Source organism: Erpetoichthys calabaricus, chromosome 1 (assembly GCF_900747795.2).
Source record: "Erpetoichthys calabaricus chromosome 1, fErpCal1.3, whole genome shotgun sequence".
In the NCBI taxonomy this organism is placed as follows: Eukaryota; Metazoa; Chordata; class Cladistia; order Polypteriformes; family Polypteridae; genus Erpetoichthys; species Erpetoichthys calabaricus.
Window position 1 is genome coordinate 214,696,224 of NC_041394.2, and position 27,781 is coordinate 214,724,004.

General features: G+C 39.0%; 1 protein-coding gene across 2 annotated transcripts in view; it reads left to right on the top strand.

The window, feature by feature from the left end:
• Positions 1-27,781, top strand: part of napepld (N-acyl phosphatidylethanolamine phospholipase D) — a 98,183-nt gene that overhangs the window by 14,701 nt on the left and 55,701 nt on the right. The window contains exon 1 of one of the 2 annotated variants that reach the window (XM_028811590.2): positions 6,159-6,456. The exons of the other annotated variant lie outside the window; for it this stretch is intronic. Coding sequence (XP_028667423.1) covers positions 6,287-6,456 — 170 coding nt within the window. The 5' untranslated portion in view covers positions 6,159-6,286. Of the gene's footprint in view, positions 1-6,158; positions 6,457-27,781 lie in introns of those variants that run through there. 2 annotated transcript variants of the gene reach the window in all.

The following is a 27,781-nucleotide window of genomic DNA, read 5'->3' on the forward strand; positions in this document are numbered from 1 at the left end:
GCTTTTAAGTGTTTTAATGACACATGCCATAACTACCCTGATGAGCCTGGATAATGGGTACTTTTCCTTTTCTGATCTTAATTTCGTCTCAATGGAATACTCAACCACATCTCAGATCATAGCTTATTTTTATGATATGTCTTTATGTAATATATATATTTTATTGAGGAATTTCTCTCTGTTGATATGTTGTGTTTTCTGAGACAATTTGTCTTTTATTATGGGGTTAGTGGTTTCCTCCCACAGTGCAAATGTATGTTGTTAAATATAAATCATTCCCACTTTTTTGCTCTTATATCATCACTATGACATGGACAATAAGGAGAGTCAATACAGAAAATAAGTGTTTGTTGAACAAACCCTTTTATCTACAATAATTTACTAATCCCAAGCTCATACGCAGGCTGCCTTAATAATTATTGCTTATGTCTAACTAATCCAGTGTGAGGTTTAAATCATGCTCCTTTGTCATTGTCTGTGTGAATTTTGTGTGTTCTCCCTGTATCTTAATAGGTTTTTCTCCTAAATCAACAAACAGATGCATGTAGGCGAACTGGTGATTTTAAGTTGACACTGTGCAAGTGTGGGTTGCTCCATATTTTGCACCCTATGCTGCTGAAATAGCCATTGGCTCCCACACACTTGGATTGGGTTAAGTGAGTTGGAGAATAGAATGTTCTGTATTGTTATATTATTATTAGGGGCTCTGCCCCCTGCTCGCTTTGCTCGCCAACCCCCGGATATGGTTAACCAGAAATACAATTTAAAGAGATTATCTTTTCTTTCTCTCTTATAAATAAACTGACTTGATCGAAAGAGCTGTTTGTTCATTCTACTTTTCTGATAATGGTCCTTTGAACGCTTTCCATAATTGTAAAGTATCAACTTCACCTGTCATAATTAAGTACACGAAGAAGTGTCTTAATTTGTCAGGTATCATTACAGAAGTGGCATCAGACATCATTTCAAACATATAGTCGTCCAATTTAAATAACCCAGCTGCTTGTGTCGCTTCTTGAAAGGTACCATACGAAGTTCCATCTATAGTTAGAACATCTTTATACAATGTTGCTCCTTTTGATTCACGTAACAACAATTTTAAATGAAACCGTTTGATATCTTTTGGTAATACAATATTTAATCAAGCAACACTTTTGCAATTAATTTTTCTTGGATGCCACACTCTTTTTTGTTTCTGCCATGTGTAATGTGGAGGAATTTGCGCATATGTACAGTACTGTGCAAAAGTTTTCGGCAGGTGTGAAAAAATGCTGTAAACAAAGAATGCTTTCAGAAATATAAATACTGTAATGATTGTTTATTGTTATCAATTTACAAAACGCAAAGTGAGCGAACAAAAAAAACAATCTAAATCAAATCAATATTTGGTGTTACTACCTTTTGCCTTCAAACCAGCATCAATTCTTATAGGTACACTTGCACAAAGTCAGGGATTTTGTAGGATTCTAGTCATGTGTATGATCAACCAATTATACCAAACAGGTGCTAATGATCATCAATGTCACACGTAGGTTGAAACCCAGTCATTAACTGAAACAGAAACAGCTGTGTAGGAGGCTTAAAACTGGGTGAGGAACAGCCAAACTCTGCTACCAAGGGGAGGTTGTGGAAGACAGTTGCTGTGCTCAATCTTGCCATGACATGAAACAAGACACGAGGTAGTTATACTGCATCAGCAAGGTCTCTCCCAGACAAAGATTTCAAAGTAGACTGGAGTTTCAAGATGTGCTCTTCAAGCTCTTTTGAAGAAGCACAAAGAAACGGGCAACGTTGAGGATCATAGACGCAGTGGGCGGCCAAAGAAACTTAGTGCAGCAGATGAAAGACACATCAAGCTTATTACCCTTGGAAATCGAAAGATGTCCAGCAGTGCCATCAGCTCAGAACTGGCAAAAACCAGTGGGACCCAGGTACACCCATCTACTGTCCAGAGAAGTCTGGCCAGAAGTGGTCTTCATGGAAGAGTTGCATCCAAAAAGCCATACCTCCGACGTGGAAACAAGGCCAAGCGACTCAAGTATGCACGAAAACATATGGACTGGGGTGCAGAAAAATGGCAGCAGGTGCTCTGGACTGATGAGTCAAAATTTGAAATATTTGGCTGTAGCAGAAGGCAGTTTGTTCGTCGAAGGGCTGGAGAGCGGTACAATAATGAGTGTCTGCAGGCAACAGTGAAGCATGGTGGAGGTTCCTTGAACGTTTGGGGCTGCATTTCTGCAAATGGAGTTGGAGATTTGGTCAGGATTAATGGTGTTCTCAATGCTGAGAAATACAGGCAGATACTTATCAATCATGCAATACCACCAGGGAGGCGTACGATTGGCCCCAAATTTATTCTGCAGCAGAACAACGACCCCAAACATACAGCCAAAGTCATTAAGAACTATCTTCAGCGTAAAGAAGAACAAGAAGTCCTGTAAGTGATGGTATGGCCCCCACAGAGCCCTGATCTCAACATCATCGAATGTGTCTGGGATTACATGAAGAGACAGAAGGATGTGAGGAAGCCTACATCCACAGAAGATCTGTGGTTAGTTCTCCAAGATGTTTGGAACAACCTACCAGCCGAGTTCCTTCAAAAACTGTGCGCAAGTGTACCTAGAAGAATTGATGCTGTTCTGAAGGCAAAGGGTGGTCACACCAAATATTGATTTGATTTAGATTTCTCTTTTGTTCATTCACTGCATTTTGTTGATTGATGAAAATAAATGATTAACACTTCCATTTTTGAAAGTATTCTTTGTTTATAGCATTTTTTCACACCTGCCTAAAACTTTTGCACAGTACTGTATATGCTTTTGCATTTATGTCTATTTTATTAAGTTCAAAATAAGACAATAATTTTGTATTTCTATTTTTTGCTCCCTCTAAAGCTTCTGCCTCTTCGCCCAACATGTTCATTAAGACAAATGTCAGGCCAATCATAGAGGTTCTAGCCAAATGTAGATTACCAATAATTCTAATGGGACAGAAAATGTTTTAATAGAAGTTAGTATAAAATGTTACTGTTGATGTGGGCTATAATACTTTTTTCAAATTTTACATTCTTTGTTAGGTATTCCATAATGAAGATCACATGTAATTTCAGTATACAGTATGTAGTAGCGTTTCATTGCTTATCAGTAAACTCCAAAGTCAATCATTTTTAGTGTTTCTTGCTGAAACTATGGCAGCATTTTTTGTCAAACAGTTATTTATAATATTTTAAAAAGTTGAAAATAACTCAGTGTTTCAAAATATGCCATAATCAACATGTGAAACAGACCCACACTGTGCACCGCAACCACCTCTGCCTCTAGTCCCAGTGCCTTACTACCAGGAACTGTTACCTTGCTAACCGACCACACCACCACACACTATCCAGTGAGTGCCTGCATCACTAGTCCTAGCACATAAAATATGTAACCATGGAAGCAGACAATTTTCATTTATGAATGGGATGCTCCTCTAATCTGTGATACACACAACTCCAGAAGCATCACATTATAAAAAGAGGGCAGCCAGTTCTTCAGTGAGATTAAATTAGGGGACTTCCATGTAGAGGCAAGAAAAAGTTTAGCAGATATAGTGTCTAGACATACGAATTTGTGCTTGTGCACTGAAGAGCAAGACCTGAAAGATAAAGTGATAAAGGAATAGAAATTGATAGCATTTAAGAGAGTGAGTAAGAAATTAGAGAGCAGAAGACCAGTGCAGGAGGGTAAAACTAGTACATATGCATGAATGTCCCTGGAGAATCACAGGGGGTAAGTGACAGAGGGGATCTGGGCGAAGATCCACCAAATTCAACTGACAAGTAGTAAAATATAACCTATGTACACACTTAAATTGAGTAAACTGATGATTGTGGTTTCATGATAAGAACTTGACATTTTTAAAAACTGTATTCCAGCAAATAGGAAAGGTACATGAGAGTTTTACGGGATATGTACAAGGGAAGTGTAACAGTGGTGAGGTCTGCGGTAGGAGCGACAGATGTATTCACCGTGGAGGTGGGATTACATCAGGGATCAGCTCTGAGCCCTTTCTTATTTGCAATGGTGATTGACAGATTGACAGACGAGATTAGACAGGAGTCGCCGTGGAGTATGATGTTTGCTGATGATATTGTGATCTGTAGTAATAGTAGGGAGCAGGTTGAGGAGACCCTGGAGAGTTGGAGATGTGCTCTGGAGAGGAGAGGAATGAAGGTCAGTAGGAACAAGACAGAATACATGTGTGTAAATGAGAGGGAGGTCAGTGGAATGGTGAGGATGCAGGGAGTAGAGTTGGTGAAGGTGGTTGAGTTTAAATACTTGATCAACAGTACAGAGTAATGGGGATTGTGGAAGAGAGGTGAAAAAGAGAGTGCAGGCAGGGTGGAATGGGTGGAGAAGAGTGTCAGGAGTAATTTGTGACAGACGGGTATCAGCAAGAGTGAAAGGGAAGGTCTACAGGACAGTAGTGAGACCAGCTATGTTATGTGGGTTGGAGACAGTGGCACTGACCAGAAAGCAGGAGACAGAGCTGGAGGTGGCAGAGTTAAAGATGCTAAGATTTGCACTGGGCACGAGGATGGATAGGATTAGAAATGAGCACATTAGAGGGTCAACTCAAGTTGGACGGTTGGTAGAAAAAGTCAGAGAAGCGAGATTGCGTTGGTTTGTACATGTGCAGAAGAGAGATGCTGGGTATATTGGGAGAAGGATGCTAAGAATAGAGCTGCCAGGGAAGAGGAAAAGAGGAAGGCCTAAGCGAAGGGGTGTGACAGAGCAAGATGCAGAGGACAGAAAGATATGGAAGAAGATGATCTGCTGTGGCAACCTCTAACGGGAGCAGCCGAAAGAAGAAGAAGAAGGAAAGGATAATGTGAGGTCCTGGAAGCACTGAGAGATGAGGGGTAGAGGTATATAGGAAGTCTTACATAGCAAGAAGAGTAAAGAACTGAGACTGGCTTTCAGAGAGGAGAAAAGGAACTAGCAAGAGAGAAAAGAGGATGACAGAGTAAAGGAGATGTAAGGGAGACATCATGTGAATAAGAGCTTAAGAAAAGCTGTAGGTAGTAGAAAATGGTAGAAGAAGCAATGTTAAAGTGAGACATCAGTTTTTTGGTTATTGAATGGATGACTAATGTTTGTTCCAACAAGAGGGATTCATGTTGCCTTCAATGATCACATTGGATTATACTGTGTACAAAACAGACAGAATTTTCTGATTGAAATATGGTGTTTATTTGGCTGTATTATGTTTGTAAGAGTTTAACCATATGTGGGAATTGGAACAGATACAATTTATTTTCCCTGGGGAGAAATTGCCTTTTTATAGAAGTTCATAATAATAATAATAATAGTAAATAAATAAATAAATAAATAAATACACCTACAGTATGGTATGATCACACACCAGAATAACTAAAATTAAATAAAAGAAAACTTCTGAATGGCAGTTACAGTGAGGGGCTATGGAGACATTTTGCCCTTGGTATAAAGGAGGCCCAGGAGTGTTTCTTGACACACTGTGAAAGAATAATTATTAGTATCACTAGTATTGGCTTGTCATTATTGTTAATAATGGCACTCAGTTTTGTACTTCGTCTTTCCTTTGCTATTATCTACAAAGGGTCCAGAGTGCATCCCATGAATGTGGTGGCTGTTTTAATTAGCTTGTTTATTCAAAAGATATCACTACCCACATTAAAGTAATACAGTCTCCCTAAGAAATAAAAAGTCTACTCTACCCTTTCTTTTGTAGTTGCTCTGTGTTATGAGACCTGTCACCGATGTGGACCCCCAAGTACAAAGTAGCAATGCACCACCTCTACTTAAATGCATAATTATTAAATGCATAAATTAATAGCCTGCTAAAAAGGACTTTAAACTCCTAAATCTAAAGGCATGGACTAATGGATGGACTATCAAATAGGAGATGCGGTTTTTTGAAGTGTGTTTAATTTAGTTAATGTTTTTATCTGAGGTGGTCTGTTGAGCTATAAGGACACTATAATAATACGTTCTGAACCATGTCCGAATAGTCTTATTACAGTATAAGGAAAGTTGGAGCTCTGCGCATGACTGATCAGTACCTTTTAAAGATGGCTGCGGTGTTTTAGCGCCCCATGTGATTTTGAATCACGAGTGCGGAAGTGTTATTAGACCTGCGCGTGGATTGGTGTGTTGGAAATTAGATTGCGACAGTCAGTTTCTTGCCCTTTATTATAGAAAAAGTTTTTGCCAGATGATTGGGCAATGTTTGTTCACTGGGGGCAGTTGTGGTGGCCCGATGAATTATGTTATCACAGCTCCATGGACTAAAAGAGCCTCTCTTGAGCGGTAGTTTCAAAATCTCAACACGCTTACCGTACGTTATTGCCTGCCTTTGGCTAACCTGCAGATACATATTCGGAGGCGCAGTTCCCAAGACAAAAGTCACCATGGAGAACGAAAGTCAGGGAAGCATGTAAGCTTTTTTAAATTTACCATTATATTCAAATGTATTCGTCAGTTTCACTTATCAGGACTTGTTTTAGACGGCTCTTGGCAAACGAAAAGAGAATTACCTTTTGCTGCGAGGTTTACCCTGGGATAAAAAGGTGAAACACTGTTAGGTTTTAGGGAAAATTAAAAGGTGGAAATATTTAAACGTAACGTCGAGAGACCTTTATTGTAAGAGTAAAAGGGATAAGAGTTGTAGAAAGTCGGCGCAACAGACTGGGTGCTGCATAATGAGTCCGTCAAAAACAACTGTGGCTTAAAGTGTTTGAAAGGCAAGCAATGGTGACAGGTAGTGTATTATCGTTGGAAGCTTTGTAAACCTTACCTGGTGAATCAACAATTCTTTACTGAGAACAGAAAGACATCATTTCAGTGTCACTGTGTTTGGATCCTTTTTGTAACTAGTTGCTTGATAATGGATTGCTGGCAAACGGCTGGCTGTTGGTTTTGCATACGCTCACAAACACCCGGTTAATCCAATGTAAGGTCCCAGAAGGAGCGAATTTATTCCGGCAGCGTTTCAGTTTATTATGTGTACTCATTTGTAAATCCGGAGTGCCACACAATAATTCCAAATATAATGTGATGAATGAAATACACCCTGTATACATAATTGTAATGATGCAACATTAACAAAAAAAATCATGCAGTATATTCAAAGTATACATATATTCTCGGTGGTTTTAAGATCCCAAAGTCAGCACCATTTCTGAAGAGAATTCATTCCGTAGTCAAGAGAAGACAACTTCAGTCAGATAGAGGACTTCTGAAAACGGGAACATTTTATGTGACAGTTTATTCACTCCAAGCAGACAGTAGTTCTACCAAAGAACATAGGAAAGAAAATGAACATAAATTAGTAATGGCACATCACAAACAATTGCTACCATTAATCAAAAAGGAACATGAGAATAATACAGTATGATTATGACAGCAGGTCTAATATGCTGCGGTAGAATACGTAAGAAGTCTTTGTTCTTGATTTAAATGCTGAGATGATATTTCATTAGTTTTCTGCTTGTAGATAGACATTTGCCATGAAATGTTAACTGAACTGCACCTTTTCCTGTCTTGCACCTTGCATTTCACACTCTATATCCTATTGTCTATACTATTGTTCAGTAACATCTTTTTTGTTTCACATTAATTTTTCCCTCTAGTCATCAAGGAGAAGCCTGCCATATCTAAATACATGTCCCAGCCATCTCCTCTGCCTTCCATCAAACTGTTCTTATCCATGTGTGATTCTCCCTTATTTCTTCACATCACATGCTTCTTCTAACCTGCCTTCCATTCTTCTCCAAAACCACATCTCACATTGTTACAAAAATTGAATATCTACTTTCCATAGCATCCAAGTATGTGCTTCATAAAACACTACATTTGCGTTATTAATGTTTGCTTTTTCAGTTCTCTGTTCATTCTGCCAGTGATGAGGACTTTTCCTTTGTTGAATGCCTGTTTGTCCATTGTAAATTTTAATGCAACTTCTTTCACACATAACTGTTTTCTGTGATTATGCAGTCCTTCATATGTTTCCATTTTGAGGAAGATGCGGCTTCATTTTGATAAGCGCATTGTTGAAGGGTTTTCATTGCCCTATAGTAGTAGGGTGTTAGCCATTATGGATGCAATGAGAAGTGAAAACAAAATGACACCCTTTTATTGGCTAACTAAAAAGATTACAATATGCATGCTTTTAGGGGGCCTGAGCTGCCTTGAAAGCCATTTCATTTCAAGAAACTTGACTTTTTGTTGCACTATAGTGAAAGGCTATGTTTCCTACACCCTAATTTTATTTATTTTGGGAACATTACGGAGGCTTACATCATGACCTTGAACATAAATACTAACTAGGGGGCTGCGCCCCCTGCTCGCTTCGCTCGCCAACCCCCGTGTTTGGTTTACCGGATATACAATACAATTTATTTTTTGTATAGCCCAAAATCACACAATAAGTGCCGCAATGGGCTTTAACAGGCCCTGCCTCTTGACAGCCCCCCAGCCTTGACCCTCTAAGAAGACCAGAAAAAACTCCCAAAAAAACCCCATGTAGGTAAAAAATGGAAGAAACCTAGGGAAAGGCAGTTCAAAGAGAGACCCCTTTCCAGGTAGGTTGGGTGTGCAGTGGGTGTCAAAAAGAAGGGGGTCAATACAATACAGTACAATACATAGAACAGAATGAATCCTCAATATAGTGTTATAATACAGTGGATTTGTTTTAAGTCCTGGAGTCCTCATTCATCAAGCTGCCTCCCCCATTTTACCATTCCACATCTGAAATAGCGCTAATCCGATGAAAGAATCCCTCATTCCCACGTCCCCATTCATCAGGGATGACTTTACCTTAGGCAGGCAATCTACAATTTAAAGACATTATTTTGTTACATATGCATTATTTTCACTTTTACTTTAAAAACTTTTGTAAAAACAATACTTGTTTCTTTATTTCCTGCCCCATGCGAGGTTACATCTCTTTCTTCCCAGACGTATAATACTGCTCGTGTTGTGAAGGGTGTTGCGGCTGAACGTACGCTAAGTATATGCCTTTAGATCATTTGCTGTCTTTTTGCTGCTTGCCAGCTGCCTGTCGCATGTCGTTGTTTTAAGAGCTCTGAGCACATGATGCTTGCCTGCCAAAAGCAACCCAACAACTGCTAGCTTAGAGGTCTGTTGACTTGTTTTAAATGGGCTCACTGCCTGGTCTTGCATGACGTTGTAAAAGCAATACCTGTCTTTTATTTCTGGCCCCGGACATGGTTGAATTCTTTCTTGCAGGATGTATAACGCTGCTCGCGTTCGGTTGGGGTAGCTGCTGTCGTGCTGCCCTTCGATCTTTTTAAAGCCTGTACAGCCGCTGTCCTTTTTGCTACGGCCCTGGGACAATCTCTTGGCACCAAGTCTCATGTTTACGGTCCCCGCAAGACGCACCGTGGCAAGTCTCCTTGGTCTAGCGGGTCTTTAAAATGTCTTTTGAGATTATCACGTATCGTAGCCTTGCATTTGCTTTCCATTCCAGGATTTTCTTTTATATATAGAGAGATAAGTTCTGAAACACTGTATTCGCACAGCAGGTTAAATCAATTTTTTTTTTTTTTATCCGTATGTGACACCTTTAGACCACATTTGAATGTGGTACTAAATTCAATACAGATACTGTATGCAACTTAAATATGACCTGTGTTTAAACATTCCCCAGGTAATTTTACTTCAATGTTTATGTATCCTTCATTATAGCTCAGTTAAAAATTGGGTTGGATTATGGTACTGACTTGGCATGGTAATGAAAACAAAGCAGGTGTTGGACTTAATAAGTACTGTATTTGAGACAAATGTTGTAGCAAATACAGCCCCAAACACCCGGAAAATGACAAAGCAATGTTTTGCGTTAAAACCCACCACATCCCTCAATTCCACCATAAGAACCTCTGAGCCGTCATATTCACAGGTTTGTACACAAAAATAACAGCAGTAATAATTGTACTTTTTGTTTCTCTTACTTGCCTTCATTAGGTAATGGACCGGTAGACATCTTGAACTGAAAATCTCTTTAAAAATGTGTAATTTTAACTGTCAAAAGAACAGTTAGGCGAGTAGACCAGTGTATGGTTTATCTCTGTAAAATTAATGCAGTCAACAATTATAATTCTACCATCATTAATATTAAAATGTTTCATTCTGTTTTTAATTTACCTCTTACAATTACATGAAATCAAAGCAATTCAAGGTAAATAGTTCAGTACTGTAATGTTTAACTTATACCAACAATACACAGCTTATTTACTTGTATGAGATCAACAACATCACTTAATACCAAAATATAAAAAAATTGTCACATTATTTTAGTCATTGAATGTGATACAATGTTAGCAAAATATGATTCATGTTGTCCAATAGAGAAGGAAATGTTGTTTTTCTGGTACAGGGTGTGCTACAGTTTCACCACAAAAACAGTCAGAACACACTGAAAAATTATTTTGCTATCGTTAAATTTTTATTTCTCACAGTGCAAAAATATTGGGGTTATAAGGGAGAATTTGCAGCTTTGCTGCTAAGGGGGCATTCTCTTATGCAAATATATTAACTTTATGTAAATTAAAAATTCTGTACCATTGTGAGTTTACAGCAGTGCAATAATTATTTGTAAAATAGTCATGGACATTGAAATAATTTATGCCGACAACTAACACACTTCTTAAATGTAAATTTTCATTTATTTATCCGTATAATATCATTATTTTAACATTATTTTTCATTGTATTAGTTTTTTTTTTATTGTGAAAATATGTGGTTAACGTAATGTATTTTTACTGGATTTGCTTTACAGTGCATTGTTAAGTAGTGCAGCATGCTGGTAGAAAATTTGTTTTCATTAATTTTGCACTTATGTGGCACATTTAGGAAAAATGTACACACTCATATTGGATTTGGATCAATTTCAAAATTATTTTGAGCAGTCAAATAGATAAATCGGATATTAACCAAAAATCAGGTTTGAGTCACTTTTAGGTTCTATGTGAACACTGAATGGGTGTGGGTGCGAGTGCGATGGGGATAATAATTACACAACTATATGTTAGATGGAGAATTTTATAATGTGCTCTAAACTTAATTAGAAGTCACTGAAAAGTTATTTAAGAGCTGGAGTTATATGGCCATCCATATTACTAACCGAGAATGCTAAACCGGATGATGGACGCAGGCACATCCGGCCATGGGCCGTAGCTGCAAAAAGACGTACTGCGCCGGCGCAACAAACAGTCCGCGAGAGTCGGCTGAGGACCTGAGAAAGGCGGACAAAAGAGGGCGAGAGAGGCGGATGAGGGTCCGCGAGAGACGCAGGCGCAAAAAGAGTCCGACAAGAGCACAGAAAACAGGAGTGAGCACATACAGAAAGGAGTCACAAAAATGAGGCTCAACAAGCACCAAAATAAGGAAAAAAAACATTAAAGAGTACTCAAACGAGGGGAAAGCACGAAACACATTGCACACGAAACTAAACACACCAAAAAAAAAAAAGAACAGACGAGCGCACAATAGCAAGGCACGACCATACCCCCGCCACCCTACAGGCACGGGACGGGACGGGACGGGACACACACACCAAGAGGGGGATTCAACAAGCCCATGGAAGACCAAAAAAAAGAACACAAAACCACCCCACAGACCCTACAAGCAAGGGACGGGACACACAAAGAGGGGGAGAGAGGCGGATGAGGGGCCGCGAGAGACGCAGGCGCAAAAAGAGTCCGACAAGAGCACAGAAAACAGGAGTGAGCACATACAGAAAGGAGTCACAAAAATGAGGCTCAACAAGCACCAAAATAAGGAAAAGGCACATAAAAGAGTACTCAAACGAGGGGAAAGCACGAAACACATTGCACACGAAACTAAACACCAAAAAAAAAAGGACAGACGAGCGCACAATAGCAAGGCACGACCATACCCCCCCCACCCCCCCCTACCCTACAGGCACGGGACGGGACGGGACACACACCAAGAGGGGGATTCAACAAGCCCATGGAAGACCAAAAAAAAGAACACAAAACCACCCCACAGACCCTACAAGCAAGGGACGGGACACACACAAAGTGGGGGATTCAAACAAGACACAGGAACACAAAAAGAAACAAAACGCTCGCGCAACAACGATCCCCCCCACACATCCATAAGAAAAAATGTCTCGACTCCAAAAACGCAAAGCTCAACTAAAGCTTCTAACTAACGATGTACCTAAAAGTAAAAACTTTATGAACTCCATTAGATCCTACAATAGTTCATTTGCTTTTGCATATACCGGAGTAAATATCAGTCCACCAAAAGGCAATGGACCATACTGCTTTCGCATATGTGCACAAATACTGCATCGCATTGGAACAGTGCACCCTGAAACAAATCAACAACGCAAATATGCACAAATCTACATCCTAGATCCACATTACGCAATCTATCAATCAAAGTGTTGCATCGCAACAGGCACGGATTCAAAACGAAACACCTCCCGTCTCAGACATACGTTAATGGCAGCGAAGGCTACAACGGGCTTCTCACACAGCACAGGCAAATCGATTACAGCTCCAAAACAACACGTCCCAAATACTACACATGCAACAACGCGCCTCTCAAACGGCACAAGGAAAACATACACCAGGAAAATTCATTCGGATTAATGAATGTCATTTGCAATCATTGTCATTCAGTTCACTTCCCTGGAGAAACAACTGGCAATACAAGTTATACATTTACACGTTGTTGTCAAAAGGGTCAAATTAGACTGCCTTCTTTACATTCATATACTGAATATCTACAGAAGCTTATAACTGACGATGTACCTGAAAGTTAAATCTTTATCAACTGCATTAGATCCTACAAATCGGTATCCACTATGAACATTAACGGTGGCACTGCACGTGACATCCGTCTTGAAAAAATGTTGTTTATTGATGAATGTTCAATGGCATGAAGTCACTTACTCAACACTATTCATAAACTTCTACAAACGTTTATGAATAATAATATTCGATTTGGAGGAAAGGTACTTTTATGAGGAGGAGATTTTAGACAGTGATTAGCTATTCTTCCAGATGCCATGCACTCAGCTATTGTTCAGTGCACCTTAAAATACGCAGACAATTGGCATTACTTTCAAAAGATACAGTTAGTAAAAAAGATACGATGTCCAGAACCAGATCATAACAATTGCTTATTACAACTGAGAGATGGTACACTCACCAATACAGATGGACTTCAGCCACATATTATTACAATTCCTCAAGCCTTTATCTGCGACGACTTAGTTACAGAGACATTTGGAACAGCAATCTCATTAGACCAAATGCCCCTTTTAACACAACGCACTATATTATGTCCAAAAAATATTAATGTGGAAAACATAAATACCCAAGTCATTCCATTACTTCCTGGAGAGACACAACTCTTTCTAAGCTCTGACAAACTTGACTCTGATCACAACAATAACCATCTTAAATGACCTTACAAGTTCTGAGCTGGAATTACCTTTTACACTTAAACGGCGTGTACAAAGAAATTTTCAAATAAACCTTTACACTGTGCCACACACTTTATTGTTTGATTTCTATTTGCATCATCTACACCGTCACACTATTCTATATCTCATTCATACATCACGCTCTTTGTCATTCCCAACACCAGGGGTTGGCGAGCGAAGCCCACCCCACAGACCCTACAAGCAACGGACGGGACACACACAAAGAGGGGGATTCAAACAAGACACAGGAACACAAAAAGAAAGAAGACGCTCGCGCAACAACAATCCTCACCACCCCCCCCCCCCAACAAACACACATCCATAAGAAGTGACACCCAAAGCCACATATTCTAAAGTGAACGTCAACACCTTCACACTAGACAGCATAGGTGTCAGCATAGGTGGATTTCCTTACAATAAAGCACTATTAACCGTTCAACTGCAGAAAAGGAAACATATTAACAGTGACTGCGATCCTCCGGAGTGGCAGCAAATCTGTTAATAAATGGTCGTACATGTCACTCAATATTCAAAATACCGGTCCCAATCACAGAGACATCAGTATCCACTATGAACATTCACAGTAGCAATGCCCGAGACATCCATCTTGCAAAACTGATAATTATTGATGAATGTACAATGGCATCCAGTCACTTACTCAACACCATTGATAAACTTCTACAAACGTTGATGAATAATAATATTCCCTTTGGAGGAAAAGTTCTTTTATTAGGAGGAGATTTTAGACAATGCTTAGCTATTGTTCCACATGCCATGCGCTCAGCTATTGTTCAGTCCACCTTAAAATACGCAGACAATTGGCATTGCTTTAAAACAATACAGTTGGTACAAAACATGCGATGTCCAGATCCAGAATATAACAGTTGGCTAATACAACTGGGAAATGGTACACTCACAAATACAGATGGACTTCACCCAGATATTATTTCCATTCCACAATCCTTTATCTCAGACGACTTAGTAAAACAGATATTTGGAACAGCAATCACATTAGACCAAATACCCCTGTTAACACAACGCACTATATTATGTCCAAAAAATATTAATGTTAATCACATTAATAACCAAGTCATTTCATTACTTCCTGGAGAGAGACAGATCTTTCTAAGCTCAGACAAAGTTGACTCTGATGACGACAATGAACATATAAATTTCCCCTTAGAATATTTGAACACTATTAACCCTGCCGGATTACCACAACACGACCTTGCCCTTAAAAACGGAACAATAATCATGCTATTAAGAAACCTTAACACAAAACAGGGTTTATCCAATGTCACACGGTTAGTCGTCAACACCATGACACGCAATGTTATTCAAGCGACAGTTCTTACAGGATCACATGCTAACAATACTGTTCTCATTCCTAGAATTGACCTTACAAGTTCTGAGCTAGAATTACCTTTTACATTGAAACGCCGACAGTTCCCCATTAAACCTGCATTTGCCATGACCATCAACAAATCACAAGGACAAACCATGGACAAGGTTGGCATCTACCTCACTGAACCCGTTTTTGGACATGGACAACTTTATGTTGCCTTCTCACGTGTTCGCCGTTCATCTGACGTTAAAGTTAAAATTATAAATAATCCATGCCAAGGAAGACTCATTCAAGGACAAGACACCATCTTTACTGCTAATGTTGTATACAAAGAAATATTCCAATAAAACATTAATATATGACAAACACTCTATTTGTTATTTCTATGGGCATCATCCAAAGCTGCACACTATTCTATATCTAATTCATACATCTGACTCTTTCTCATGTCCCAACGCCAGGGGTTGGCGAGCGAAGCGAGCAGGGGGCGGAGCCCCCTAGTACTTCTAAGAAGATCCTTGTTGGTATTTTTGAATTAACTGTAGTGTAGTAAGTGAAAGATGAAAACAGCCTGAGGCCTTAAAGCATTCTAATAGTCCATTTTGCTGGGAAAAGTGAACTACCTTTTCAGGGTGCTGCAGCTTATGAAACCACCTTAATTTTCAAATATTTCAAATTTTTAGAAAGCAGGCTTTAAAAGGGGCAAAAATATGATGACTGATGGTTAAGTAAAGACACATTTTGAAAATTGTAGCCAAAGTGAAAATCAAGCTTTTGGGTTACCAGTTCTATTCACAGAACTACCACACACTAAATTGCTTATATATTTTCTAAATTTAAAACACAAATAATTATTATATATGCCACTATTTAACAAGTCAGTTATTTAATGATGTATCATACATAATCACAGATAACCCAACTATGGATAAGCTAACTCTTGAATTTATAACTAAAATCCATCCATTCATTATCCAACCCGCTATATCCTAATATCCTATCGTCCTGGGTATGACGTTAATCTGCATCCACCCCTGCATATAGGCCCTCCAACCGGCACGGAAGGCACTCCAGCCACCATAAAAAAACCTCACACTGTTCCACTCCATCTGAACTAGTGTGGTGCTGAAGTGTCACGCGTTGCATGGCTGCACTCGGGTCCTAATCTGGATCCTGAGTTGGTTTGTCGTGTGGTGGGTGCAGCAATGCGCTGTATCAGCATGTGCTCCTAACCTCCTATATACTAACACAGGGTCACGGGGGGTCTGCTGGAGCCAATCCCAGCCAACACAGGGTGCAAGGTGGGAACAAATCCCGGGCAGGGTGCCAACCCACTGCAGGGCACAAACACACAATACCATAAAAAAAATGCATCACTAGCAGATAAGTTGAATATGAAAATTTCAAATTAAAATTGGTTCAAGATAACATAATAGAATGTTTTTAAAGTAATGAGTAGCCTATTTTATTGAAGTAAAAAAAAAAATAGATGTGCTTATTAGAAAATACTGTGTTATTTCGAATAAGTGTTGCTTTCTGAGATGCTGCCTGCTGCAGCTCTGTCTTGTTTAGTGACATCTAGTGAGGAAGAAGTAAAGTTCTTGGGTAGCGTGCAAGTAAAAAGAATTTAAATCATAGGTATACATAAAATACTGTATGCACTGAGGAATAAATTTTAATTTGCTCAGTACAGAATCACGGAGAGGGGTTGCATTGCCCAATTCCATGTTATGATTGAGCTGTTCAGTCAGTATGTTGAAATGTGAGCAGTCTCACAACCTGATTTTTCTGATGTTGCTATTAAAGTTAATGTACATTGACCACAATATCTATATATATATACGAGCTGTATATACCCGGCGTTGCCCAGGGCAGAAGTAACCTAATCGGTCAAACACTTACATATATACCAAAGTAAACCTAATCGGTTAAACAGCTTCATATATACAGAAGCGAACCTAATTGGTCAAACAGTTATGAATGTGCAGAATGATTTTACAAACATTATGCGTGTTAACAATCATTAAAAAGAAAAGATTGAGGAACTGTTCTTCTATATGTGATGAAGCCACTAATAAGACAGATTTTTTTTCAGGACCCAGCTGTTTCATAACTAAACTACTGCCACCCCCAAAGTAATGCCTAATAGTGGTTTTTGGGGTAGCTGTGGAATAAAAAGAGTGTTTTTTAGTCAGTAAGAATCTGACAGTACCCTTCAGTACGGGCTGAAGGGTGCCTATGTAAGGTTTTACATCCTTCCCGTATGGAAAAAAAAACATACTAAACTTTTTTTTCATCATTACAGATAATCTCAGTCAAATCGAAGTACGCATTCTCAATTTATTTTTATCTAATTTTTACTTTTTCAGAAAGCCATCCCATGCCAATTTGTATGAATAAACTTTTGCTAGAGAGTTAGCAAAAGTTTATTCATGCACATATTTTAATACGGATAATCTATCTCTAATGAAGGTTCTCATTTTCATTCTAATTTAAAATAATAATAGATACTCATTTTTTTCTTCTGTTTTAGAAAAACCAATCTATGCCACCTACGTCTTCGTCAAGTCAGCTTCATCCAGCTTCATCACATATAGAAGAAGAGTTCCTCAATCTTTTCTTTTTAATGATAGTTAACACGCATAATGTTTGTAAAATCATTCTGCACATGTATAACTGTTTGACCAATTAGGTTCGCTTCTGTATATATGAAGCTGTTTCATCGATCAGGTTTGCTTTTGTATTTATGTAACTGTTTGACCAATTAGGTTTGCTTATGTATATAGATTAGCTGTTTGTCCGATTAGGTTCGCTTCTGTATATATGAAGCTGTTTATCCGATTAGGTTCGCTTTTTTTATATATGTAACTGTTTGACCGATTAGGTTTACTTTGGTATATATGTAAGTGTTTGACCGATTAGGTTACTTCTGCCCCGGGCAACGCCGGGTATATACAGCTCGTATATATATATATATATATAGCAAAATACCCGCGCTTCGCAGCGGAGAAGTAGTGTGTTAAAGAGGTTATGAAAAAAAAAAGGAAACATTTTAAAAATAACGTAACATGATTGTCAATGTAATTGTGTTGTCATTGTTATAACTGTTGCTGTCTTTTATATATATATATATATATATATATATATATATATATATATATATATATATATATATATATTATATATATAATATACACACACACATAAACATTTATATACATATACATATATATACATATCTACATATACACATGTACATATATATACACACACATACATAAACACACACATAAGACTTACTGAGTGAAACGGGCTTTCATTGACAATCATGTTACGTTATTTTTAAAATGTTTCCTTTTTTTTTTTCATAACCTCTTTAACACACTACTTCTCCGCTGCGAAGCGCGGGTATTTTGCTAGTATATATATATATATATATATATATATATATATATATATACATATACACACATACATGCAGTTTTAATAACACAGAAATCAATATAAACATTAACATCATTATCATATGAGAATATGAAGTAATATATAAGAAGCACATTTCATATAAATATAAAATATTAAACAGTAAAATCTTCTTCTGTAATTTGCTACCGTGGCAATTTGTGTGTCTGTCCAGGATTTTAAATGACCTGTAGCTCGCAAACCGTTGCACCTATACACTTGAAATGTGGTACACATATAGTACGTCACGTCTACTATCCGCTTTATGGGTGATGATTGTTTTAGTCTTTTTATCTTTATTTTATTTTATTGTACAATCAAGTCCTATCTGCGCACAGCAGGGCAGCCGTGGGCGGATGCGTATGGTGTATTCACTCGATGTTATCGTGCATTGCGCTGTCAGTGGTATTTTGATAAAAGAATTTGAACAACATATAAGAAGCGTATAAATTATTAAACAGTAAAACATTAACATTTAAGAAGTAAAGTTACATTAAGTACTACTGCTGTGCCTTCGGGTATACCTCATTTTTTGTTTGCCCATTACATGCTTAAATGTATACATTTTTTGGTGCACCTACCTGAGAACACGCGACATAAAACCGAGCGTGGGAGAAGCATGGATTTTAAAACACGCGTTGAGTTGATGTGCTGGTCTCCCTCGTGAAATAACTGGTAATGTTTGACTAAAATCTACAGCGAGTAAAACGACATTAGCTCCTATTTTTTTTTTACGATCTCTGAGATGTTGCTTTTTTCGGTTCAAGGCTTCATAAGCTCTTTTATGTTGTATGGTGTACTTATCCCAAACCATCATCTTTGAATGTTGCAAGACTTTCGCCTTGTATGTAGATCGGCGGTAATTACATTCATTGCATTCCTAGTCTGAATCACAATGTGATTGTATGGGTGGTTACCTGGCACTGTAGGGTTGCCACCCGTCCTTTAAAATACGGAATCGTGCCGCGTTTGAGAATGAAATTGCGCGTCCCGTTTTGAATCAATACTGGACGGGATTTATCCCGTATTTTTTTTATCATTTTTTTTTTAAAGCAGCGTCTCATGCAAATCATCCCCACACGCATTTTATGAAGATGCCTCCTTTCCTACTTTTGATTGGGTAATACTTGATGTCATCGTTAGTTTGATTGGTGTTTTTAACTGTCCAGTGAGTAGGGCGTGTCTTTCAACCGTAAGCAGATTTTTTGCACTGGTATCACTGACCTCGACGACGGCGACGTTATACGTCAAAAATAAATTACGATAAATGACGATTTTAGCGATACTTTATTACGACGGCGGCTACATAGACACGATCAAATAAAAACAAAAAAAATCAAATAATCATTCTACATTTTCAAAACGTCGAAAAAACGACGGAATGAAAAAAAGGCCCACCCGACGACCCACCCATTCCATTTTTATATATATAGATAGTTCACTAAGCCGACAAGCAGACACCCATGGAAAGCACGCAAGATAACCACGCCCACCAACTCTAAGACCATTGGATACGACGATAACTCGCAGAGCCACGCCCACCAACTCGCAACGCCTCGGAAAACATGCCATCATTTATGTTCATCTGTGCTACAGTCCACATGCACCTCTGAGCCACGTTGACTTTTCGGTTACGACGCACGACCGCGTGCACCATCGCAAACTGTTTTACATGCTACATACAGCAATTCGCATCCGCAACAAACATGCGTCTTCTTAGATGGTCCTGCAGGAACACGGAAAACGTTTCCCCACCCACCAACACTCCTTATTCCCCGGCCCGCATCCACCCTCGCTCTCTAGGCATTCACACTGCCTACTCATGTGCCCGGACGCAACAACTCACTGACCACCCCGTAAGTCACTTTTGTCTGTGCTAGGAGTCCACATGCACCTCTGAGCCACGTTGACTTTTCATTATTCTTTTTCGGTTACAACACCCGACCGCGTCCACCATCGAAAACCATGGGAAAGGAACAACGAAGCCCCGCCCAGAAACTCTACCTCTCCACCCACGTGATAGGGAACACACCTCAGAGCACTGCCCGCCAACTCGAACAGCTCATCAAACACATGTTCACTCGCTTTGGTCTGTGCTGCGCTCCAAATCCAGCTGTGAGCCACGTTGACTGTTCATTTGCCCTCCATAGCTACCGCTTCAAATGTATTTCATGGAAACAACACTTCAATGTTATAGAAATTCCTGCATGAGGTAACTGTTTGTTTCTATCAGTCGGGTTTTTCAGGAAAAATGTCATTGACGAAACTGTTGCTCTCAAACTTCACAACATAGCTGTTGGCTTTGTTTGCCAACATTGGGATAACTTCGGCGATGTGGTGTCCATTGTTGTTAGTCACAGAGGCATTGTTATACAGTCTGCTCAACAATACGCTGACTACATGAATACGTCACGAGTCTATGGTGGCGAGGCAGAAATTGTGGCAATGTCCCAAATCCTTCCAGCTACTATCACCATTTACTTCCAAGAACATCCTCATGCCTCTCCTCGAGTTTACAATCCAGCCCAACTTCTCACCATATCCCGGCTCTTTAGCGGTCCTTTGGATCATGGGCATTACAAGGTTCTCATGCCTCTCAAATACACACGTGATAACCTTCTGGTGACATCTTTTGACGCTGTCGGTATGTACACACAGGGTGCACACCCACTTGCTCGCCACACTAATGTGACGTCACCTGCCCACTCTCCTCTTCCTGAAAAACATTTAAAGACACACTCCCCTGAACACACGCATTCCACACAGGACTTTCAATGCACGTTTTGTTCTAAAAGCTTCCGAGTGCAGAGATATCTGAACGCACATTTAAAAAAACACAACACTAACTGAATGATGCAATGTGAACATTGCCAACAATGCTTCAAAACAACTTGCGCTCTCAAGAAACACTTACGAACTCATTCCACTCTCACCTTCAATTGCACATTTTGTAATGAGGACTTCACAGGTGAGATGGATCTCCACAACCATATGCAGAGCCATTCAACACAAACATTTCTATGCAAACTTTGCAACAAACACTTTCATGCACGCAGATACCTTACTAACCATTTCAAAACACATTCCCTGATGAATTCTTTTCAGTGTCAACACTGCTCCAAAACCTTCACGTGCCAGAAATCTCTCAAAGCACATTTAAACACACACTCCACTGAACAAACACATTCCAAATTCATCTTTCAATGCACGATTTGTTCAGAAACGTTCCAAGTGCAGAGATATCTCAACATGCATTTAAAAACACACTCCACTGAACGAATTATGCAATGTGAACATTGCCAGCAATGCTTCGAAACAACTCATTCCAATTCCCTTCAGTGTCAACAAAGCACTAAATCGTTCATGCACAAACATCGCATTCAGTTTTCTGCAGTTTTTCAAGAAGATACCGCCATTCACGTCCAAGAACATAACATTGGCCTACCTACCGCACTATGTACTTCTTGCAATGCTCTTCATTGGCCAGCAGAGGTCAACAAATCCGGACATTACACTAAGTGTTGTCATGCCGGCAAGGTGTCTTTGCCAACGCTATCCAAACCCCCTCTTTTTTTAGAAGACCTTTTGACTGGCAAGAACCCGCTGTCCCGAAATTACTGTGATCATATCAGGGAATACAACTCTGCTTTAGCTTTCGCGTCAGTGGGCGCACACATCGCTCAACCATCTGGACAAGGACCGTATGCTTTCAGAATCCACGGTCAAATTTATCACCAGGTCTCTCCTTTATATACCAATCCTGACACATCACCACAATACGGTCAGCTATATAGCTTCGATTCTGCTGAGGCTACCAGTCAGCGTTTGCAAAAGGAATGTAATAGTGCTTGCAGTGACATTTTGTTGCTTCAACTAGACAACATGATGCGACAGATTAATCCCTTTGCAAAGTCTTACATGCAAATGCATGACATTATCACTCACGGTAACCCTGTTACTGCTGTATGAATGGTGTTCGTGGAAAATCCAAGTCTGGTTATGAGAAGGTATAATGCCACATCCTATCAAACTGATGTTGCTGCTATCTTTGTAGGTGAAGACGGGGAACCTCCTGCACAACGCGACATTTGCATATATCCAAGGAGAGATGCTTGCAAGCGTATCTCTGTTCTCAATATGAACTGTGACCCCATGGTTTATCCTCTGCTATTCCCTTACGGAGATCCAGGCTGGCACATACAATTGACCCATGTTGAGGAAAAGCGAACCGCAAAAAGAACGCAAGTCACACAGCTCCAATTTTATGCTTTCAGGCTTGCCATGAGATCTTCATTTACTGCACGCGCGCTACACTGAATGGATCAACGTGTGTCTACCCGGCGCAGAGAGGCGTGGGTAAGCCGTTGAACCCCATTCGTGCTGGAAACCGGGGCTTGCAATTGTTCCCCACGAACAAGGAATTCCCAGTAAGTGCAGGTCATACGCTCGCACTGATTACGTCCCTGCCCCTTGTACACACAAACCCACCCCAAGGCTACTACCATGGTCGGTGACTTGGTGGATTATATATAGAAAAGCAGCCAGAACCGCAAAGAACAATGAAAAGTCTACATGACTCACAGGTGCATGTGGACTGTGCAAAGACGAAAACGACTCAGGTGACGAGTTGGGGGTGGGCACATGAGCAGGCAGTGCATACTGAACGACCCAGCAGACTAGCATGATGGAGGGGGCGGAATGGGCGTCCTTCCCCTCTCCTCCCGTTTCCCCCGAAGCGCCGTCCACCCCCGTCCCTCGCTCTGGGAGGAGAAGGCGCGACGGCGGTCCTCCAGTTTTCAGTCACGGACAATTGTATGTTGGTTCGTACCGTGCATTGTTACAATGTTACTTTTCTTGATGGTTTATTAAATTACGGATTTTTCAAATGTTAATTTTTTCCCTGTGCTTAAAAATCATTAAAAAAGCGACCTTATTATGCGGCGTATGGTACGCCGCGGGTTGGCTAGTTTTGTATATTGAGTATTTTCATACTCGTTTTCACTTTTGTTTTCAAAAATTTAAATATCATGTAGCAACACACATACAACTAAATGGCCAATTACAAAGGCATCTTAGGAAACCTTTATGGAAGAACCTGAAATATACACTCATTACAGTAAATTACATGGACTATGTACCTCTGATTTTGTCTGTAAAATAGACTATATTGTCTGTGCGTCAACCATCTCCTTGTCCAGTTACGCCTTTCTTTTTAGTTTCAGAACACAGTAAGCAAGAGTCAAAAAACACAGCTCTATTCTTTGTTGACATTTTGAGAAGCCTATGGTCATCATGCTTTTTTTGAATACGTAAAACTGTCTGTTGGAGCCATATGTAGTCTGAGCAAATCCGGCTGAACATGCTCATACAGTTTTAGCCCATATATATACAGTATATATATATATATATATATATATATATATATATATATATATATATATATAATACTAGCAAAATACCCATGCTTCGCAGCGGAGAAGTAGTGTGTTAAAGAGGTTATGAAAAAGAAAAGGAAACATTTTAAAAATAACGTAACATGATTGTCAATGTCATTGTTATGAGTGTTGCTGTCATATATATATATATATATACATATATATATATATATATATATATACACACATATATATATATCTATATATACTAGCAAAATACCCGCGCTTCGCAGCGGAGAAGTAGTGTGTTAAAGAGGTTATGTAAACATATATATACATAAACATATATACTTATGTACATATCTACATATACACATATCTACATAATATACATATATATATATATTATATAATATATATATATAAAGTATATATATATATACCCTAAGTTCTTGTCAATAAGCCGCGGCTTATCTAAGGAAAAAAGTTGTGAAAATGAAAAAATAGAATATCGGCTTATACATAAGTCCGGCTTATACATCCATCGCGGGGGTTGCGTTCCAGAGCCACCCGCGAAATAAGAATATCCGCGTAGTAGAAACCATATGTTTATATGGTTATTTTTACATATTGTCATGCTTGGGTCACAGATTTGCGCAGAAACACAGGAGGATTGTAGAGAGACAGGAACGTTTTTATTCAAACACTGCAAACAAACATTTGTCTCTTTTTCAAAAGTTTAAACTGTGCTCCATGACAAGACAGAGATGACAGTTCCGTCTCACAATTAAAAGAATGCAAACATATCTTCCTCTTCAAAGGAGTGAAGCAAACAAATCAATATGTCTGTTTGGCTTTTAAGTATGCGAAGCACCGCGGCACAAAGCCTGTTGAAGGCGGCAGCTCACACTCCCCTCCGTCAGGAGCAGACAAAGAGAGAGAGAGGGAGAGTTTGTTTTTCAGTCAAAAATCATACGTGCCCTTCGAGCTTTTAAGTATGCGAAGCACTGTGCAGCATGTCTTTTCAGGAATCAGCTTTACAAAAGATAGCAACGTGAAAGATAATCTTTCAGCATTTTAGACGAGCGTCCGTATCGTCTAGGTGTGCAAACAGCCCCCCTGCTCAATCCCCATCCGTCAGGATCACAGATAGTCAGCGCAAGAGAGAGAGAACAGTAAGCCGGGGTAGCTTCTCAGCCATCTGCCAATAGCGTCCCTTGTATGAAATCAACTGGCAAACCAACTGAGGAAGCATGTACCAGAAATTAAAAGACCCATTGTCCCGCAGAAATCCGCGATATATATTTAAATATGCTTACATATAAAATCACAATTTAAATGACCGCTACGCGCTCGTGTTGACTCGGCGACGCCCAGAGCAGAAAGAACGCGCTCCGGCCGCTCCAACCGCGCCATGCGGGGAGTGAGAGAGACGGCAATATCTCACACTCTCTCCCCCCTTAAAGAAATTAAATGGGCGCGAGTGAGACCACTGACTTCCCTCCCTTCTATTAGTTATAGGTTATAGTACGTTCGGCTTATCATGAGTCCGGCTTATCTATGATACGATTTTATTTTAAAAATTCGTATGATTTTTTGGTCTCCGGCTAATACATGAGTCCGGCTTATAGACAAGAACTTAGGGTACATATAGACATCCACATATACATACGTATATATACATATACACATCCACATAAACATATATATACATATACAAATTTACAGTTGTTCACTGTCTTTTAATACTGTGTAACCATACATATTAACACATGTCCAATTAAACGTGTGCATTTACGCGGTGATTTCTCAGGCTTAAAAGCTCGCCTTTTACTAAAAAGGTAAATGCAAAACTATTTTCAATCAGTTTATTGAAACGCTCCCGTTAGGATTGCAATAACATATTCGCGAGATAAAAGAACGAAGTAGGGGGAAATGGAGGAACAGCCGCAAACAGCGAAGAGCAAAAAATTAATTAAACAATTTGAGAACGGAGCGAGTTAAGCATACAAGCATGTTCATAAGGGAAACAAAGCACGGTGTAAAACGTAAGTTTAAATTACGTTTATAGAACGCTCCCGCTGCGGATTGCAATAACATATTCGCGACATAAAAATTTAATGCAAACACACGAGGTATAAACGAACCACACGCCGTGGCGCAACGTTAGGGGCAACAGTTTCAACCATTCTATGATCTGCTTCTCGCAACTGAAAGACGGCACATGGCGGATGTTAGCCGACTTTCTGACCGCAACATTAGGGGCTTCAACTCTGGCGCTGACGCCACATCTCAGTGCCAACACTTTCCAGACTCTACTTAAAAGACACGCCCTCCTCACTGGACAGTTAAAAGACCAATCAACTAACGATGACATCAAGTATTACCCAATCAAAAGTAGGAAAGGAGGCATCTTCATAAAATGTGTGTGGGATGATTTGCATGAGACGCTGCTTTAAAAAAAATGATAAAAAAAATACGGGATAAATCCCGTCCAGTATGATTCAAAACGGGACGCGCAATTTCATTCTCAAATGCGGCACGATTCCGTATTTTAAAGGACGGGTGGCAACCCTACAGTGCCAGGTAACCACCCATAAAATCAGATTGTGATTCAGACTAGGAATGCAATGAATGTAATTACCCCGATCTACATACAAGGCGAAAGTCTTGCAACATTCAAAGATGATGGTTTGGGATAAGTACACCATACAACATAAAAGAGCTTATGAAGCCTTGAACCGAAAAAAGCACCATCTCAGAGATCGTAAAAAAAAAAATAGGAGGTAATGTCGTTTTACTCGCTGTAGATTTTATTCAAACATTACCAGTTATTTCACGAGGGAGACCAGCAGATGAACTCAACGCGTGTTTTAAAATCCATGCTTCTCCCACGCTCGGTTATATGTCGCGTGTTCTCGGGTAGGTACACCAAAAAATGTATACATTTAAGCATGTAATGGACAAACAAAAAATGAGGTATACCTGAGGGCACTGCAGTAGTACTTAATCTAACTTTACTTCTTAAATGTTAATGTTTTACTGTTTAATAATTTATACGCTTCTTATATGTTCTTCAAATTCTTTTATCAAAATACCACTGACAGCGCAATGCACGATAACATGGAGTGAATACACCATACGCATCCGCCCACGGCCGCCCTGGTGTGCGCAGATAGGAGTTGATTCTACAATAAAATAAAATAAACATAAAAAGAGTAATACAATCATCACCCATAAAGCGATAGTAGACGTGACGTACTATATGTGTACCAGATTTCAAGTCAATAGGTGAAATGGTTTGCGAGCTACAGGTGATTTAAAATCCTGGACAGACACACAAATTGCCACGGTAGCAAATTACAGAAGAAGATTTTACTGTTTAATAATTTATATTTATATGAATGTGCTTCTTATATATTACTTCATATTCTCATATGATAATGATGTTAATATTTATATTGATTTCTATGTTATTGAAAACTGCATGTATGTGTGTATATGTATGTATATATATATATATATATATAATATATATATATAGTATATATATATATATAGCTAGCAAAATACCCGCGCTTCGCAGCAGAGAAGTAGTGTGTTAAAAGAGGTTATGAAAAAAAAAAGGAAACATTTTAAAAATAACGTTACATGATTGTCAATGTAATTGTGTTGTCATTGTTATAAGTGTTGCTGTCTTTTATTATATATATATATACTATATATATTATATATATAATATACACACACACATAAACATTTATATACAGTATACATATCTACATATACACATATCTACATATATATATACACACATACATAAACACACACATAAGACTTATTGACTGAAACGGGCTTTCACGAAAACAGTTAGGGCTTGCTACAGGATACACCCTCCACAAGTTAACCAAGTAAAAATAAAATATATATTTCTGTTTTATTTAAACCTTTTAAGTTCATATGCATAGCCCCATTTGGCTGTTTAATTTTTTTTTCTTTCTTCAGTAATATTTAATCTCCTTAAAGAAAAAGAACATATCCATTTTACTTTTTTTGTATCTGTGTAGTAATATTTTAGTGTAAAAGAATAACCAGTATT